At 39.2% G+C, this 19,602-nt stretch overlaps 1 protein-coding gene across 1 annotated transcript in view; it reads right to left on the minus strand.

Moving 5' to 3' along the window:
- The window catches only part of ahi1 (Abelson helper integration site 1), a 28,842-nt gene extending 11,996 nt beyond the window's left edge, over positions 1–16,846 (minus strand). The window contains 13 exon segments of the mRNA XM_034194881.1: positions 4,653–4,882; positions 4,985–5,108; positions 6,475–6,607; positions 6,899–7,051; positions 7,203–7,388; positions 7,471–7,566; positions 7,657–7,849; positions 8,079–8,265; positions 8,365–8,453; positions 8,557–8,632; positions 8,635–9,091; positions 16,298–16,401; positions 16,474–16,846. Of these exon segments, the coding sequence (XP_034050772.1) occupies positions 4,653–4,882; positions 4,985–5,108; positions 6,475–6,607; positions 6,899–7,051; positions 7,203–7,388; positions 7,471–7,566; positions 7,657–7,849; positions 8,079–8,265; positions 8,365–8,453; positions 8,557–8,632; positions 8,635–9,091; positions 16,298–16,401; positions 16,474–16,483 (2,038 nt within the window). The 5' untranslated portion in view covers positions 16,484–16,846.
- Positions 16,847–19,602: the final 2,756 nt, after the last annotated feature.

Genomic DNA, 19,602 nt, shown 5'->3' on the forward strand with positions numbered 1-19,602 from the left:
AGTATTCACAGCACTTCATTTTTTCCACATTTTTTTAATGTTACGGCCAATAATGTTACGGCCAAGGTTGGGTAGGATTGCTTTGAAAGAATGTGGATTACATGTATGTATGTACATATATTTGGATTACTTGTAATCTGATTACTTTTGGATTACATTTCAAAGTAATCCTACCCAACCTTGGTTACGGCGTTATCCCAAAACGGATGAAATTCTTTTTTTTTTTCTCAAAATTCTACACACAATACCCCATAATGGCAATGCAAAAAGGTTTTTTAAAGATTTTTGCAAATTTATTAAAAATTAAAAAACTAAAACAATAAATCACATGTACATAAGTATTCATAGACTTTGCCATGAAGCTCAAAATTGAGCTCAGGTGCATCCTGTTTCCACTGATCATCCTTGAGATGTTTCTACAAATGGATGGACTCCAGTCATCCTGGATGTCTTGGACATGATTTTGGAAAGGCACACACCTGTCTACATATAAGATCCCACAGTTGACAGTGCATGTCAGAGTACAAACCGATTGTCTCAAAGCACGATTGTCTCAAAGCACAAATCTGGGGAAGGATACAGAAATATTTCTGCTGCATTGAAGGTCCCAATGAGCACACTGGCCTTCATCATCAGTAAATGGAAGAAGTCTGGATCCACCAGGACTCTTCCTAGAGCTGGCCGCCCGTCTAAACTGAGTGATCAGGCAGAAGGGCCTTAGTCAGAGAGGTGACCAAGACCCTAATGATCACTCTTGTCAGAGCTCCAGCATTCCTCTGTGGACAGAAGAGAACCTTCCAGAAGGACAACCATCTTTGCAGCAATCCACCAATCAGGCCTGTATGGTAGAGTGGCCAGATGGAAGTCACTCCTTGGTAAAAAGCATAGAAGTAGAGAGATGGAACGCCAACTCCTGATCTTGGGGGCTGAGGCATGTGCGAGAGGACTTGGGGTTTTTCACTTTTGGTCTTTTGCTCTGCAGCCAGCGCTTCGTCCACAGGCATTATAAACTTCTTCTGCTTGGAATCAACGACATCAAACATCGCAAAATAAGGCTAAAAGTTATGATCAATTATTCTGAATAATTTACAGAGCCTTACATTTTGTTGCTGCCTGATTATCGCTCACAAAGTCACGCTGCTGTCAAAATGAAAATGCTTCACCGGTGCTGAACTGTTATTGCTGCGAAGGTTTCAAAACAACCGATTAGGTTGAAAGATCAAGATATAACCCATGTATCCCACACGTCGGGAACTATTCAGATAAAATATATATTTTGGAGTCAATCTGCAACAAGGAAAGTTTTAAAAGACAGTTAAAGTCATGTCCACTGTGAGAGACATAATCTTAAAAAAAAAAAAAAAAAAAAATCCGGAAATCACAATGTATGATTTTTTGAAATATACTCAACAAAAATATAAACGCAACACTTTTGGTTTTGCTCCCATGTTGTATGAGATGAACTCAAAGTTCTAAAACTTTTTCCACATACACAATATCACCATTTCCCTCAAATATTGTTCACAAACCAGTCTAAATCTGTGATAGTGAGCACTTCTCCTTTGGTGAGATAATCCATCCCACCTCACAGGTGTGCCATATCAAGATGCTGATTAGACACCATGATTAGTGCACAGGTGTGCCTTAGACTGCCCACAATAAAAGGCCACTCTGAAAGGTGCAGTTTTGTTTTATTGGGGGGGGGGATACCAGTCAGTATCTGGTGTGACCACCATTTGCCTCATGCAGTGCAACACATCTCCTTCGCATCATCCGTGAAGAGAACACCTCTCCAATGTGCCAAACGCCAGCGAATGTGAGCATTTGCCCACTCAAGTCGGTTACGACGGCGAACTGGAGTCAGGTCGAGACCCCGATGAGGACGACAAGCATGCAGATGAGCTTCCCTGAGACGATTTCTGACAGTTTGTGCAGAAATTCTTTGGTTATGCAAACCGATTGTTTCAGCAGCTGTCCGAGTGGCTGGTCTCAGATGATCTTGGAGGTGGACATGCTGGATGTGGAGGTCCTGGGCTGGTGTGGTTACACGTGGTCTGCGGTTGTGAGGCTGGTTGGATGTACTGCCAAATTCTCTGAAACGCCTTTGGAGACGGCTTATGGTAGAGAAATGAACATTCAATACACGAGCAACAGCTCTGGTTGACATTCCTGCTGTCAGCATGCCAATTGCACGCTCCCTCAAATCTTGCGACATCTGTGGCATTGTGCTGTGTGATAAAACTGCACCTTTCAGAGTGGCCTTTTATTGTGGGCAGTCTAAGGCACACCTGTGCACTAATCATGGTGTCTAATCAGCATCTTGGTATGGCACACCTGTGAGGTGGGATGGATTATCTCAGCAAAGGAGAAGTGCTCACTATCACAGATTTAGACTGGTTTGTGAACAATATTTGAGGGAAATGGTGATATTGTGTATGTGGAAAAAGTTTTAGATCTTTGAGTCCATCTCATACAAAATGGGAGCAAAACCAAAAGTGTTGCGTTTATATTTTTGTTGAGTGTAATTTATTTGTATGCTACTGCTGCAAGTAAGTATTTCAACACCTGTGAAAATCAATGTTAATATTTAGTACAGTAGCCTTTGTTTGCAATTACAGAGGTCAAACGTTTCCTGTAGTTTTTCCACCAGGTTTGCACACACTGCAGCAGGGATTTTGGCCCATTCCTCCATACAGATCTTCTCCAAATCTTTCAGGTTTGGAGTTTCGGCACCCTCCAAATATTTTCTATTGAGTTCAGGTCTGGAGACTGGCCAGGCCACTCCAGGACCTTGAAATGCTTCTTACGGAGCCCCTCCTTAGTTGCCCTGGCTGTGTGTTTGGGGTCATTGTCATGCTAGAAGACCCAGCCATGACCCATCTTCAAAGCTCTTACTGAGGGAAGGAGGTTGTTTGCCAAAATCTCACAATACATGACCCCATCCATCCTCCCTTCAATACGGTGCAGTCATCCTGTCCCCTTTGCAGAAGAGCACCCCCAGAGTATGATGTTTCCACCCCCATGCTTCACAGTTGGGATGGTTTTCTTGGGGTTGTTCTGATCCTCTAAACATGGTAAGTGGAGTTGATTCCAAAAAGCTCTATTCTGGTCTCATCTGACCACATGACCTTCTCCCATGTCATGGCCGATTGAAGTCTTTGGTGTGAATGCCAGGTGTTCAAACAACGTAAAGCATTCTCAAATAGACAGGATTTCGTGTCATGACGTTTTGAGGTCACAGACTGCATTTCGGCATTGCCAGTCACAATTTTGTTTCCGTTCATGTTTTCACTTCTTTGATGATGGGAATTCATGCTCCTTTGCCTTCTCTGGTGATATGTTGTGAAAGTGTAGTGACACGGACCCACAACAGGGGGCGCAAATGAACAGTCAATAGATGAGCCAAAAGGTAACAATTTAATGTTGTGAAACGTGCACAACGAACATACAGACAATCTCAGAATATAATTACAGTCAAATTACAAAGGTGACGTGTGGGCAGGTTCGAGGATAGAAGACGTCTGTCCTGAGAAGAGCCGGAACCACACGATTTCCGCCCCCACAGAACCTGGTGAATACTGGAGCCGCCAAGTCCCGAATTCCCAGGTGATCACCGTCCCCGACTGTCGGATCTGGTACTGCTGGCGAAGAACAAAGACAGTCAAGTGTGGGTGTGTGTACACCCAGTAACAACAGCGGTGGGAATGCCACCTCCACCTCTCACTCAATATGTTGCAGAGTACCGCAGTGATTCCTCAGGGGAAAAGAGTGCCGTCCTGCACTCACTCAGCCTCCACAGAAAAAGGAACCGGTACTCCTGCAAACACTCACAATATACAGATATATTGCAAAAGACACAAACGGCTGAGGATATTACCTCCAATGAAGTATGATATCTCGACGATGAGGTGGAGATGACGTCTGGTCTTTATGGAGTGCGATGATGAAGAATGTGTGACAGCTGTCAGGAATTAATGAGTGACAGCTGTCACTCCCGGCTGTGTCCGTGGCGGCAGCGCCCTCTCGTGCCTGAAGCCCGCACTTCAGGCAGGGCGCCCTTTGGTGGTGGGCCAGTAGTACATCCTCTTCTGGCGGCCCACACAACATGATAAGTAATATGTATGATCCTCCATTTCACAAAAATGAGGATCCTCAAACGTGTCAGCCCGCACTAGCAACCAGTAGACAGCAACAGCTGATTTCTCTTGTTTGTTCTTCAGTCTTATGGCCAAGATAGTTATACATTAATGAAGAGATAGCTATGAGTGCTATACCCCATTTCTACTAATGAACACCCCTAAATCCTACAAATTTCAGCTTTAAACTTGACTGCCAATAAACAACACATTACAATTCAGGTAAACAACAATGCTGAAACCTAAAACCATTTAAACCTTTGAACGAAAGCAATAATCCATGGAATACTGGAGTTGGAACATGTAGCACATGCAATTACTGAATGCTCATTACAAAAATATATTCATTTTGATCAGCAAAGACAAATATTTTTCACAAACACAATACTGTTCATTTTTAACTACATGAGAGATTTCATTCCTGAAGAGAATGTATGAATGGGTTTATGGGGTGCGCGGTGTCTTATTTAAATTTAGACTGGATGTCCACAGTCCCAGACACTGTGGACGTTTTACCTTCAAGGTCAAAGCAAACTGTGTTGACAAAACTGCAGTGTCCCTCCAACTCCTGTAGTAGTTGGCCGTTAACGTCATCCACGTCAAGCCTCCAGACTCGTAGCAGACCATCATAGCCCCCAGTCACCACCAGGTTTTGGGCTCTGGGGTGGTACTGAGCACAGTACACAAATGGTGGGTGAGGAAGAACCTTCTGTGAGGGTCCAAGAAGCTTCTCAATATTCCATGCTCTGAGGGAGAAGGGTGTTATTGAATTTAATAAGTAAAACACTAGCTGCAACATATATCCACTTCACCCACTCCAAGCACTGTCTGTACACAAGAGAAGTTACCTCACAGTTCCATCAGAAGATGCAGACAAAAGACTGTGGTCATCCCTGGACCAGCAGAGATCGTAGACTATTTCGAAATGTCCGCTGAATGCAGCTAAAACCTTACCAGAGGGGATCTCATACACTGAAAGAGTAAATCAGCAAATTAATATTTGCAGGTTATTTCTGTGCACGTCGAAGTTGTTTAGTTTTCAAGATGTTTCATCACTTATCAGAGTGGTTCTTCAATTTGAAGCTAACTGATGCACATATTGATAAGCTAACAGGGTTATTCAGGTCAATAACAGAACCAGTGTAATGTGGCCAGGTAGAGGCGTTAAAATCATCACACACCCAATAGGTTCATTTGTTGTGTTCCCATTGGTAAGGTAAGTCCCTTTGGCTGCTCACTTGTTTGCACTCAGGGTCGCCACAGCAAATCCAAGGTGGATCGGCATGTTGAATTGGCATAGGTTTTACGCCGGATGCCCTTCCTGACGCAACTCCACATTATATGGAGAAATGTGGCAGGGGTGGGATTTGAACCCAGAACCTTCTGCATCGAAACCAAGCGGTGTTCCCATTGATGGATGTGAAATTTCCATAATGTTCCTGAGGAGGGATATAAGGACACGGTAACACTGAAAGTGTTATGTGTAAATTTGGCCAGCAAGTGAAAATTGATCCATATTTCGGTAACATCCCAAGTGGTGTACTTTCAATTAGTCTATTCCTATTTCACCTACTTTTATACCTAATAGTACTGCCATTTTTGACTACTCTGGTCTACTTTGTTCAATGGTACGAATATTTCATGAGCTCACCTCATGAAATATTCGTACCATTGAACTCATAAACATTCATTATTTGTAGAATATATGAGTGGTTACAGAAATTCTATGCAATAAAAAGTCAAGTATAAAAGTTAAATCTCTGCTTCTGGGTTGACGGTCTTCTGTAACTGTACCCAGCTCCATGCATAAAAGGGGGCTTAAGACACCATCTTTTTAAAGTGTAGAATGCTATTTATTCATCCCTCACTTGAAACATTTGAGACTTCATAACATCCAGCCAGTGACCCTTTGGGAGGAGATTTGACCTCAGCGACACTCCAAGACCACATTAAACTCAATGATAACCTGAATGATCCTGTGAACTCTGAAGTGTGTTAAGTTATAAAGCGAACGAAATAAAAACCCAGACCTGAAGAAATAAGTAACATAATAAAATAAAGTAAGAATGCTAGTGGATGAAGAACTCAATATAAGTAGTCAGCCCTCACAAAAAGAAATGGTGGTACAAGCATTTAAATGAACATAATACAACACCTGTTCACATGACTGCAATGAATGAAAATCTTCAACACATTTTGCTGACATGCTTAAAATCAGTATCCACTCTTGTTTATGGCTGCTACATGTAGACAGAAGGATAATTAGTCTAAAATTTCTGCAGAGGTGCTGACACAAGCATCAGCAGAGAAACAGGCACACAAATGAGATGTTGCTTACCTAGAACAGGAAAAGCATCTCTGTCAGCGCAAGCAGCAGCCAGTGCTGTCCCGGCATGAGAGAATCGCACTGTGAAACAGCCCATCTGACCACCACAAAATGACAGGATGGGCTTGTTCGGAATCCGACAGGCCTTTAAAAATAATAATAATAATATTTATAAATATAATAGATCTGTGTGGTTTAGTATGATCACAGAATAACCAAAGTATATCTGGGTAGCTGACACAGGTACAAGAGAAGTCAGCTCGATGCGAACTTGGCCCAAGGCGTGAACTGGGTCTGGGACTAACCCTACTCCTACTCCTACACCTACTGCTAACCTGGGCTGTGTTCTCCCAAGGTCCGAGTTCTTGTTACTACTGACTCTTCAGTATAAATATTCTTTTGATACGTGCTAACATTAATTTCTGGCACTACCGACCTGACCAGGCAGCCTGCTCCACATCGATGCTGCCAGCTTGACATCTAGAGGCTGTGAGAGGCTTCTCCTGGTGGCGTCGCTCTGCAGTTCACTGTAAGACGTGTGGCCCCTTTCTTCTTGTAGTGCCATCATGGAACGGACACAGGGGTCCACCTGCAGAAACAAAAGCATGCAACTAAATCCAATCGCAGCTCGGTTCCAACAATACACCAAGACATCTGAAACATTAATGTCTACAGCATTATCGGAGTAAGTAATCCAACGGTTATTAAAAGTTGGAGCTGTTAAGCAGCAACGGACTCACGTGCTCTGGGAGTTTGATGCCTTTCACTGTAACGTAAAAGGTGGATGCATATTTGATTCGAGGATGCTTTCTCCACCACTCCACCACCTCGACTGCTTTTGGTGATTTCTTTGCACGGAATGGAGGGCAGAAAAGCTGGAGACGAAGTTTTGTGTTGATATTCAGTGAACCATTGGTGCCGACAAGCTACAGGTTACAGGGAAACGCACGGAATAAGCACAAATATGAAAAATATAAAATGTATTTTCATCACCACCAAATATAGTACCTTGAGGAATGCCCAGGCAATTTTCTTGAAACCTCGCTCATGTGTGTCAACTTCAATGTTAGCTCTCACTTCTGCCATTGTTAGAAAATCCAGGACCTTTATGAAACATTTAAAGATGAGCAGTAAAAAAAAAAAAAAAGCACTGAATTTAGCCTCAGAATCGGGCTGAAATGAAGCGTCTCTTACTTCAAAGAAGAGTATAACCTTGGGGCTTTCCTCATTTTGCTGAACAAAATAACCAAAGCGTTCATTGAAGATGACCTGCTCCTGCCACTCAGGGATGACAGATTTCTTCTTCTTGAAGTCAAAAGGCTGAGTCATGATGGGCAGAATATACCCAATGTTGTCTTGCTCATAAAATGAGGAAACGGGCCGATGACTATGAAACAGAAAATAATGCATTTCAAACAGGGAGAGGGGAAAAAACTCATTCTGTTATAGGAAATTTTTCAATTCTGAAAAGAAAAAAAAAAGATTTAACACAATTCAAAATAGGAAAAAAAGCATGCAGCAAACTAACCAAGATATAAAATATATATAAAAATATTACTTCCACGGGTACACAAAAGCAGACATGAAAACAGATTTGAGGTAGCACCAATTATTACCTGTCTTCTTTCTTCACATACTGATCAGTATTCTCATCGATAACGTGGATCTTCACCATGGGGTGTGAACTCAAGCAGTTAACCCTGAGGTGATCTGTCCTGTGGATGAACACTCCCAGCACAAGGCTGTCATCAAATGTTTGTTCATGCAGCATTTCTGCCTCTGGCTCTCTGTCATCATTGATGACTAAATAAGAGAGGGAGCAAAAAAGACATTAATCCACACATTGTGCAACCAACTTTATGACAAATTACTTGTGTTTTCGACCAGCTGAAATCCAATTACTCTGCTTTCTCTTCTTCTTTTTCCCCTTTTGTTTCGATTCAGCCTCATTTTCCACATTAATATCCTGCTCTGCATTTTCTTCGTGATCCCTGATGGAGCAAAGACATTAAATTCTTAACTGGTTCTATAAATATCACAGCTTCTATTATAATAAATGTATGTTAAATAAGTTCTATAGTAATGTTTACACACCCTCCATCCAATTCTGTCACAACAGATTTCAGCTTCTTTTTTTTCTTCTTCCCAACATCATTATTTAACTTTACTTTTGGGAGGCAGCACTCTCTTCCTGTTGTGCAATCTGTTTCTGGTATTCATACATCAAAGTGTCTTCTGTGTCCCCGACCCTTCTCGCTGCCTTGGCCGCTTCTTCTCCTTTGCTTCTCTCCTTCTTACTTTTTCGCTTTACTTCTTTTCCACCCATGACATCATCTGGTTCCACAGACATCTCAGACTTGGAAGCATCTGCATCTTTCTCAGTGAAACTTGTCAAGTTCTTGAGTACAGTGGGAAATTGAAGATCCCTCTTTTTCTTTCTTGTTCCTTTTAATGTTGGAATCTCTTCTTGGTTTCTGCTGATATCAGTATTAATCTTTTGTGTTTTTTCCCTTTCTCTCTGCTTGTTCTTGTTGAAGCGAGGGCTGCTCTGTTCAGGGAGGTATGTGTTCTGGAGGATTGTGTCATCATCTTCTGTGTCTTTCTCAAGATTCTTTTTTAAAGTCTGAAGCTAGAATGGGACAGAAAATTAAGAGGAAAAATAAGTCCTTGCTTATTTCCTTTTAATAAGATGGTAACAATTCTAATTACTTTTCATCTCCACCCAGCAATACACACACACACACACACACACACACACACACACACACACACACATACATACAGGGGCGTCGGACTGGGGGGGTAAAGGGTAGTATGTACACAGGGCCCAGAGCATGGGGGGCCCACAAAAAACTGGCATTAAATACATTTTTGTGTTGCATGTTATTAATGTCCATACAATTCATGTTGTAAAAGAATATAATTAGAATGAATGTAGAAATGTAAATGCAAAACATAATTCTGTTCTAACAATAATACTGAAAGATCTCTGAGGGCCCTTCCACCCCTGCACAGTTGTACAATGGTTTAGTCCAGGCGCACAGGCGGCACTCTGCCCCACACACACACCCCAAACGGGATCTGACAGAAAGAGGAGGTGTTTAGTAGTACTGAAACAACTAATCGATTTAATCGATTATTAAAATAATTGTCAACTAATTTAGTCATCAGTTAGTTGTTAAATAACTTTGTTTTACCGGAAATGTTTAGTTTCTTCCATATAAATCAACCGTTTCCGCAGTGCGGCTTTGCTTCGAACCTTGAACCAATCGAAGCAGTGATTCGCAGATCAAAGCAGTGCTTCGAGCTGGTGCTTTGTTGATTCAGTGTTTCATTTCGCTTAATCTTAATTTTTCCCCACTAAACCCTAAAGAGCATATGTATGTGAGTAATATTTACCTTTTTATGTTAATCTGACCTGTTATGGTCTTCTGAAACAGTTGATAGATGTATTTTATAACTTAAAAACGGGACCGATACTAACGCGTTAACATGTCTATGGCGTTTTCAATGTTAAAGTTAGCTTTAAGCTGTTGCAGCTGTCAGCACATTTGTTTTCTGTATAATTCATGGCTCAGCGCTTGTTGTCGTAAGACAGTCAAATGTATTACAAATTGTAATAATTTATTCATTTATTTTTATTTATGTATCAATAATAATAATAATAGCAACAACAACAATAATAGTAATAATAACTAATAATGCAACAATACAGTTTTAGCAAAACGGACAAAAAGAATCTGATAAAACAAAACAGAAAAGATTAAACCAACTAACAATGAACATAAATAAATAAATATAGAAAAAAAATAAGTATTTCCTGTGAACACCTAGTGACTCTTACACCTCCACTTCATCCCTGTTTTATTTAAGTTTAATGACAATTTGTTTCGGTCAAACCACATCTAAGCTGTGTTTTTACACAAGGAAAAAAATGCAGTAAAGTGCACATTTGTGTCTTTTTTTTCTTGAAAATGTCTTATTAAATATAACATATTACACTTTAGTCAGGCCTTTAAAATACTTTTGTGGACTCTTGCTGTAATACACTCAACAAAAATATAAACGCAACACTTTTGGTTTTGCTCCCATTTTGTATGAGATGAATGCAAAGATCTAAACCTTTTTCCACATACACAATATCACCATTTCCCTCAAATATTGTTCACAAACCAGTCTAAATCTGTGATAGTGAACACTTGTCCTTTGCCGAGATAATCCATCCCACCTCACAGGTGTGCCATATCGAGATGCTGATTAGACACCATGATTAGTGCACAGGTGTGCCTTAGACTGTCCACAATAAAAGGCCACTCTGAAAGGTGCAGTTTTATCACACAGCACAATGCCACAGATGTCGCAAGATTTGAGGGAGCGTGCAATTGGCATGCTGACAGCAGGAATGTCAACCAGAGCTGTTGTTCGTGTATTGAATGTTCATTTCTCTACCATAAGCCGTCTCCAAAGGCTTTCAGAGAATTTGGCAGTACATCCAACCAGCCTCACAACCGCAGACCATGTGTAACCACACCAGCCCAGGACCTCCACATCCAGCATGTTCACCTCCAAGATCATCTAAGACCAGCCACTCGGACAGCTGCTGAAACAATCGGTTTGCATAACCAAAGAATTTCTGCACAAACTGTCAGAAACCGTCTCAGGGAAGCTCATCTGCATGCTCGTCGTCCTCATCGGGGTCTCGACCTGACTCCAGTTCGTCGTCGTAACCGACTTGAGTAGGCAAATGCTCACATTCGCTGGCGTTTGGCACGTTGGAGAGGTGTTCTCTTCACGGATGAATCCTGGTTCACACTGTCCAGGGCAGATGGCAGACAGCATGTGTGGCGTCGTGTGGGTGAGCGGTTTTCTGATGTCAATGTTGTGGATCGAGTGGCCCATGGTGGCGGTGGGGTTATGGTATGGGCAGGCGTCTGTTATGGACGAAGAACACAGGTGCATTTTATTGATGGCATTTTGAATGCACAGAGATACCGTGATGAGATCCTGAGGCCCATTGTTGTGCCATACATCCAAGAACATCACCTCATGTTGCAGCAGGATAATGCACGGCCCCATGTTGCAAGGATCTGTACACAATTCTTGGAAGCTGAAAATGTCCCAGTTCTTGCATGGCCGGCATACTCAGCAGACATGTCACCCATTGAGCATGTTTGGGATGCTCTGGACCGGCGTATACGACAGCGTGTACCAGTTCCTGCCAATATCCAGCAACTTCGCACAGCCATTGAAGAGGAATGGACCAACATTCCACAGGCCACAATTGACAACCTGATCAACTCTATGTGAAGGAGATGTGTTGCACTGCATGAGGCAAATGGTGGTCACACCAGATACTGACTGGTACCCCCCCCCATAAAACAAAACTGCACCTTTCAGAGTGGCCTTTTATTGTGGACAGTCTAAGGCACACCTGTGCACTAATCATGGTGTCTAATCAGCATCTTGGTATGGCACACCTGTGAGGTGGGATGGATTATCTCAGCAAAGGAGAAGTGCTCACTATCACAGATTTAGACTGGTTTGTGAACAATATTTGAGGGAAATGGTGATATTGTGTATGTGGAAAAAGTTTTAGATCTTTGAGTTCATCTCATACAAAATGGGAGGAAAACCAAAAGTGTTGCGTTTATATTTTTGTTGAGTGTATGTTGTCAATGGTTGAGATAGTTGCTGTTGGCATCTAAAAATGCTCATAATCAGGTGAAACCTGATGGAAATCTCATTGTGGTGTGTCGGTGATGTATGTATGTGCAAAATAAAACAAAACACTACTCCAGGTATGTTTTTGACGAGAATATAATATAACTTTATTACAAGGTCAAACGTTGATGTTGCGTGATAAAGGCCTTTTAATAATAACTCACTTAAAGAAATAATGGCAAAACTCACATGTAAGTAAAAAACAAAAACAAAATGATTAATCAAAAAAAATAATCGACCGATGAACTGATTAGTAAAATAATTGTTAGTTGCAGCCCTAGTGTTTATGCTGAAATAAAATATGTCTTTCCTAAAAAAAAAAAAAAAATCAAAGCCTGGATTTCAACAAAGAAGAGAAAAAAGGACAGGGAAAGAAAACTAAATGAGGGAAAGCAGCTGGTAACCAAATTATTTGAAAAGAGAGGTGAGCTTGAAAGCTAGCTATATTGAGTTGGGGGTTCTGGGGGACCAAATTGCACCATTTTCTAGAAAAATGGTGCATTTTGGTCCCCCAGACCCCCCAACTCAATATTGCTCCCCTAACTTTAAAAAGGGTTCTGACTCCCAGGTGTGATCTAAGGTATACATGATTTAGACCTGGTTTGACTACGCATTAGAAATTTGGTGTTTGCGTTAATAAAAAAGAACACAACAGTGCGTGTGTGTGTGTGTGGTCTTCAATATGGCTAGTGCCTAGGGCCCAGAATTTGGTGCTATGCCCCTGTATATATATATATATATATATATATATATATATATATATATATATATATATATATATATATATATATATATATATATATATACACACACACACACACACACACACAGTGGTGGGCACAGATAACCAAAAAATTAACTTTGATAACAGATAATCAGACAACTGAAAGGTAATCTTTGATAAAGATAAACCGATAAACCACCCAAAAATGTATCGGAAGTTACAGATGATCAATAACTGATAAACTCCAGTATTGGCTCTGGTACATTTGCAATTACTAAGAAGCTGAAAATGACTTTTAACACGATCGCTTTTGAAAGCATCAAAAGGGACAAAAGACCCAAAGAATGAGCCTGTATTTCCATATTTGGCCACACTGCTCCCTGTAGGAAGCTCCACAGAAGAATCCTAAGAGCACCCACAAAATGAGCTCTCTATTAATTACAATGCTTCAGTCAGGCGGAGGTCTTGAAAAATAAAGTAATTCTAACTTATGGTTTTGTGAAAATACTGATAGAATAACTCCATTAATGTCAATTCTGTAATTTGTACAAAGTTAAAATATAACATATATCTTTTAATGTTGAATAATGCACTAATTCTGAGGTTTTGTAACAAACACAGACTGCAAAGCATTCTGGGTAAAAGTGCCTCTGCTAAACACTGATTGGTTCAGTCATTCATTATGTAAACCAACATGTTAATGTAACGTGTGTTGGTTTAAAGATAAATGTGCTTTTGTAAAATATTCCATTTTTATTTGTAAAAACAGGCATTTTTACGGAGCCCTGGAAGTGCCATCGCAAAATGTTTTGCATGTGGAGAAAATGTTTGATGATGTGCGCACATTTTATGATGTTGAAAAACGTGCACTCAATATTAGTAAGTAAGTAAATTTATTTATATAGTGCCTTTCACAGACATAAGTCACAAAGCACTTCACAGGTTAAAATGCAATAATAAAAACATAGATAAAACAAAGGACAAGGTTAACAATTGGTCAGTTCTGAAAAGCCTTATCTTGACACATAAATGTTGGCTTTACACTGTGCGTGTTTTGGCCATTTTTCAGATGATTATTCATTCATGCGAGAATTTTTTGGACCGAGTTTCAGGTTAATCGTGCGTCCTGCATCATGTAGTGGAGTAACAAGCTTTAACATCTCACGACCACCTCCTGCTGCTGAAGAGCTACAAAGCATCCAACCGCAGAGCTGTCTTGTAATGTTTTTGTTGTTGTTGTTTTGTTTTTAAACTTAATTTGTAAAAAAAAAAAAAAGAAAAGCCATTTGCAAAGCCAAAAAGTTGATTTGACCACCATCTGATATAGCCGGGTCAAAATAAATACAACACTGCCATCTACTGGTACCCAGACGCTTAGTACTTGGGGCGAATACTGCCATGAACACTACTGGCCAGTAGATGGCAGTAGCGGCCTTGAAAACTTGCCAAACAAAATTCCAGATAATCCGTCTGCTACATTTAAGATGCGTGGAATTTAAACGCAAATACAATAACGTCTATAAACCCAGAGAATATATTCACGAGAGTTTTAGGCACAAGAGTTTAATGCTGTTGTCCGTGGAGCCAGAACACAGTGTCTGAAATGCATTTGTCCTGTCGTGAACGTCTGAGATTACCCTATGCTACCCATAATGCATTGCTGCCGGCCGGGCACAGCATGTGCTCACAAAACCTTAAAAATTAGCAATTACTTTAAAACGAAAACATGTATCTGATATTTTCACTTTATAAAACCAGACATGACAGTAATTTTAAATAACTTGTCCAAAATGAGTAGGTTAAAATTTGAACCATAAGTTAAAAATGTATGCCTCTGAATGACTTGGGTGATATTGCGGTTATATCAGTATGGTGTTAAAGGAAATTTTTTTTTTTTTTTGGGTCACCAGTTCTCTTTTACTTACAGAGGATAGAGTGGTTGCTTCTGAAAACAGCTCTCTTTGCAGAGGGTAGAACAATATACCTATTAGTAAACTTTTAACAGGTAGGTCTCAACTGCTTTTAAGTTTTAAAAATGTTTTTCACTGTTCAGCTTGGTTTACTACGTTATATATATATATATATATATATATATATATAGGGGCGTAGCACAGGTTAGCTATACATACACACACATATATATATATACATACACACATATATATATATATATATACATACACATATATATATATATATATACATACACATATATATATATATATATATATATATATATATATACATACACATACACATATATATATATATATATATATATATATATATATATATATATATTATATAAACTATAGTGTGTCAGTCACTTTCTTTGGCTCATGAGGACTTGAACAAAATGGATCTTTTTAATAAACCAAAATTGAACTCTTCATCCCATATGAGCATCGTGGACTTTCAATGATGGGGGGTCCTTAGAGGATCTTTGTGAAACTCAATCATGCACAAATTTGAAAAGTGGATTATTGATTCCACATCCCTAGCAGCTGTAGTGTTTTTTTTTTTCTTGATAAGTACCAGCTGGCTCTTTTTATAACTCTACCATAACCAGTCAGCTACAAAAAACATCAGCATACACAAATTATAAACAAAGTGGCTATTTGTACACTGCCATATTAATAACCCCAAATTCCATTTATACATAGTGCAGCCAGGTTATGGTTAAGGTTAGGGGTTATGGTAAGGAGTTATTGCTATGGGTATGGTTAGGGGTTATGGTTAGAATTAGTGGCTGTGGTTAACGTAGTTTAGGAATCTACGTGTCAATAGCAAATACATGTACAAATACGTAGCCTCATGATCACTTGGCCTATACTGCCCAATGATAGAGACGCTATGTACAAACAGTAGTTCACTATACAAATACAGCTATGTATAGCTAGCCACTACCAATTCTAAACCTTTCAGCTTTAACTTTTGAAAGCAGATGTGCCAATACTCTTTTTACCCAAATCCCAGTCTTGTACTACAGTGAGGACAGCAACAAGCTTTGTTGTTTTTATTAACAAACACAGTATTGGAACACAAACAACATGGTTCATTGAATATCTATGAAAATAATCAAAACAACGCAAAGCAAACTGAATGGCACAGAACAAATTCCCTGCGGAGGACGTTCTGCAAACACATTCTTTATTAAATTTAAGACAAAGATAATGAGGCTGTTTCTTAAAAGGCCTTACAGTATGTTCTTTTGAGATCACCTCTCAGTCTTTGGGGTATTTTTGGCTGCAAACAATCTCTGAAGATGGAAACCGGGATTATTTCCCGAAATAGGTTAAAATATAAGCCCTTTGAGCACTTCCACACAGAGTTTGACATGATGTTCACCACTTTCTGTTTCTCGTGAAATGTAAATCATATTAAACATACCACGATGGTCTCTTGGACTTGAGGGTTTTTCTTCTCAGATTCAGTGTATTTGTTGAACACCTCGTTAAATCGGTTCCGGATCTTTGCCCGGTTCTCACTCTCACCTGTGAGAATCGTATTTAGTGAGAAAAGTGGATCAACTCATCCCAGCAGTGAAGTCAGAGGCTTAAACTCACCTGCTGCCATCCTCAGGCACCAAAGTATCTCTCATTCACACACCAGACGAATCCGAGCGGCGAGTTTTCCACTCTCCACATACAAAACACAGCTAACAGTTACATATAATGGATAACTTTAGTTTTGTGATTTGAAATCGGAGAACGGGAAGGAATCTATCACACATTATTTTGATTTTTAGTGGCTACAAAGCTAACCAAGTACGCTACTGCAAGAGAGAATAAAATTAAAATTGTTCGGCAGACAGATTTAACACAAACCATCCATATGCGAAGCTAACTAGCGGTACGCGATAAGCTAGCATGCCGTGATTTTACAAACTTGAACAACGCTGCGCCGGTTTCCAAGCCAACCAAAAAGGGCGGAGTCCATTCTTCTTCATGAGATTTTGTGGTGGTTGGTAAACGTTCCAGTGCATTACCGCCACCAACTGATATGACATATATGTTTTTTAAGGTCAACTTTTGATGGAGAAACGTAGCCCTTTTATTACTTAATAGTTTTTAAGCACCGACTAGCGGTTTAATTCCATTACTGTAATATTTTAATACCAATTCTCTGGTGTTAAACCAAATTTTAGCTTTTTATATCAGCTATGTGTGCTTTTTTCCTATTTTTTAAAAAAAATATTATTATAATTGTTAATTTTTCATATAGTTTTATTGTGGTTTGCACACTTTTTTTTTCCCTGTATAGACCACAATGGAAATAAGTGTTTTCACTTTATTGTGTTATCCATCTATTTTTTTAAATGCGTATGCTTTGATAGGTGTATTGAATTGTGCTAAATAAATTCATTAATTCATTTGGTGCATTACTGCCACCAACTGATATGACATGTTTTTTTTAAGGTCAACTTTTGATGGAGAAACGTAGCCCTTTTATTACTTAATAGTTTTTAAGCACCGACTAGCGGTTTAATTCCATTACTGTAATATTTTAATACCAATTCTCTGGTGTTAAACCAAATTTTAGCTTTTTATATCAGCTATGTGTGCTTTTTTCCTATTTTTTAAAAAAATATTATTATAATTGTTAATTTTTCATATAGTTTTATTGTGGTTTGCACACTTTTTTTTTCCTGTATAGACCACAATGGAAATAAGTGTTTTCACTTTATTGTGTTATCCATCTATTTTTTTTTTAAATGCGTATGCTTTGATAGGTGTATTGAATTGTGCTAAATAAATTCATTAATTCATTTGGTGCATTACTGCCACCAGCTGATATGGCATGTGGGTCGACAGTGTCATCCATGTATGTTTTTAATGTATATGGTTTGGCATATACATTGAATTGTACTAAATAAATTCAGTCAATCAAGGGTAACACCCCCTGCACCCCCACCACACACACCATGTTCTTTTCAGCAGTCTGGTGTTCCTAAAATACTATGAGGACAAGGGAAAGCTCATCTTCCAGTTTTCTTTGGAAAATTTTGCACAAACCATAACTGAGTGTTCTGAAGACCCTCAACCAACCGTGACCTATTTTATAATAACAACAAAGCATCACATACTCAGTTGTTTCTTCTTCATTACCTGTGATGTGTGATGTTACATCTCCGAGGCCTGTATCACACAGACAGGGTGTGTCCAAGTGAAGCTTCATGTTATATTTTCACTTAATTGAAGACAGCAACCAACACATCTTGAGAATGTGTGAAATTTTGACTCACGGGGTTCAATGTTGAGAAACATTTTCTTAGAATGCAAAAGATGGAGAACTACACCCTTTCTGGGTCAGGCTCAGAACTTCTCAATCACCACTGTTAAACCTCACAAAGTGTTTGTTTAATTTAATTTGTTCGATTTAATCATAGGGTATTTTAACTCTCTGAAGGTATTTCAACCCCTTCCACACGTTGAGGGAGAAATCAGAAAAAAAAAACTTGTCACATGATGTGTTTTAAAAGACAGTGGTGTTGCCTCATAAGCACAAGGTTGCAATGTGAAAGCCACGTTGAGGCCTTTGTGGTGGATCCTCTAAACACCACCCAAAAAAATTACTTTTAAAGTGTAATGTTAAAAATACACTTTCATGTGTTTTAAATAGTTAATATTTTAACACCACTGAAAGCATAAGTTGTAAAAGGCAAGATTTACATAAACTCAGGAAGTTACCTTTAACACTGTGAGAGTCAAATTAACACTGAGGATTTTGCCATCTTGTCCATTCAGAATGTTTAGCTTTTAAAAGTGCAATTCACAAAAGTGAGACTGAGTTTTTGACATTATCCATTTTTTTAATGGACGGACCACAATGTCAGATCCTGTTCACCTTCATTCATTCGACTGTGCACTTAGAAATCTTCACTTGCCATAAGACCACCAACAGCAAACAGGAAATGACATCATACAAAAGTACAAACTGTTGATTTTAAACATCCATTGATCAGCTTTATTGCATATTAAAGATGTTTTATGTTCTGTAGATTTTGTGTTGCAACCAAACATCCCAGCAGATGTCTGTGTGGGCTGTGTGATGTGTTTGCATCAAAGAAATTTGCAGACAAAACCACAGTGTACTGATTAAATAGGTTTATTTTTACTTCATTTTCAGTAAACCTTAAAACAAGGTAGACTTGTTGTATATCATAAATGTAACAGGTTAACGAGTGAGCAATAAAACTATAAGGTCAGATACTGATGGCTGAATACATGTTTTCTGCTTCTTTAACTGCTTTAATAGTGCAGCAGATAAATGCATATATCAAAAGAATCTTTCATTTTGTGATACTAGCAACACATCTGACACAATGGTACTTCTTGGTCTACTTTTTGCAAAAAAGCCATTAGCAACTTAAATTTTCAAGATAGTGGCCATTTTTTTCAAAATGGTGCCCAGAATATGTATTTTCATCATGTATTTGCATAATCTTGATTTATTTCAATGTTGTACCTGTCAAATATTCCACTGTGGACTAGGGGTGCGTTGAAATGAACTTCAGTTAATATTTTCATGCTTTTTAGATGGACTGTATATGTTTTTAATAAGTGTACATGCATGCTGCAGAACGTGTGATAGTGTTTGGAGTGTAAGGGTTTAGTTGTAGGGGTAGTATTTTTTTCTTTTAAACTCAGCCATGCTCTTTGGATGAACACTAGTCCTCACTGCTTAGGTAACTA

The sequence above is a fragment of the Thalassophryne amazonica genome, chromosome 19, assembly GCF_902500255.1.
Source record: "Thalassophryne amazonica chromosome 19, fThaAma1.1, whole genome shotgun sequence".
Taxonomy (NCBI): domain Eukaryota; kingdom Metazoa; phylum Chordata; class Actinopteri; order Batrachoidiformes; family Batrachoididae; genus Thalassophryne; species Thalassophryne amazonica.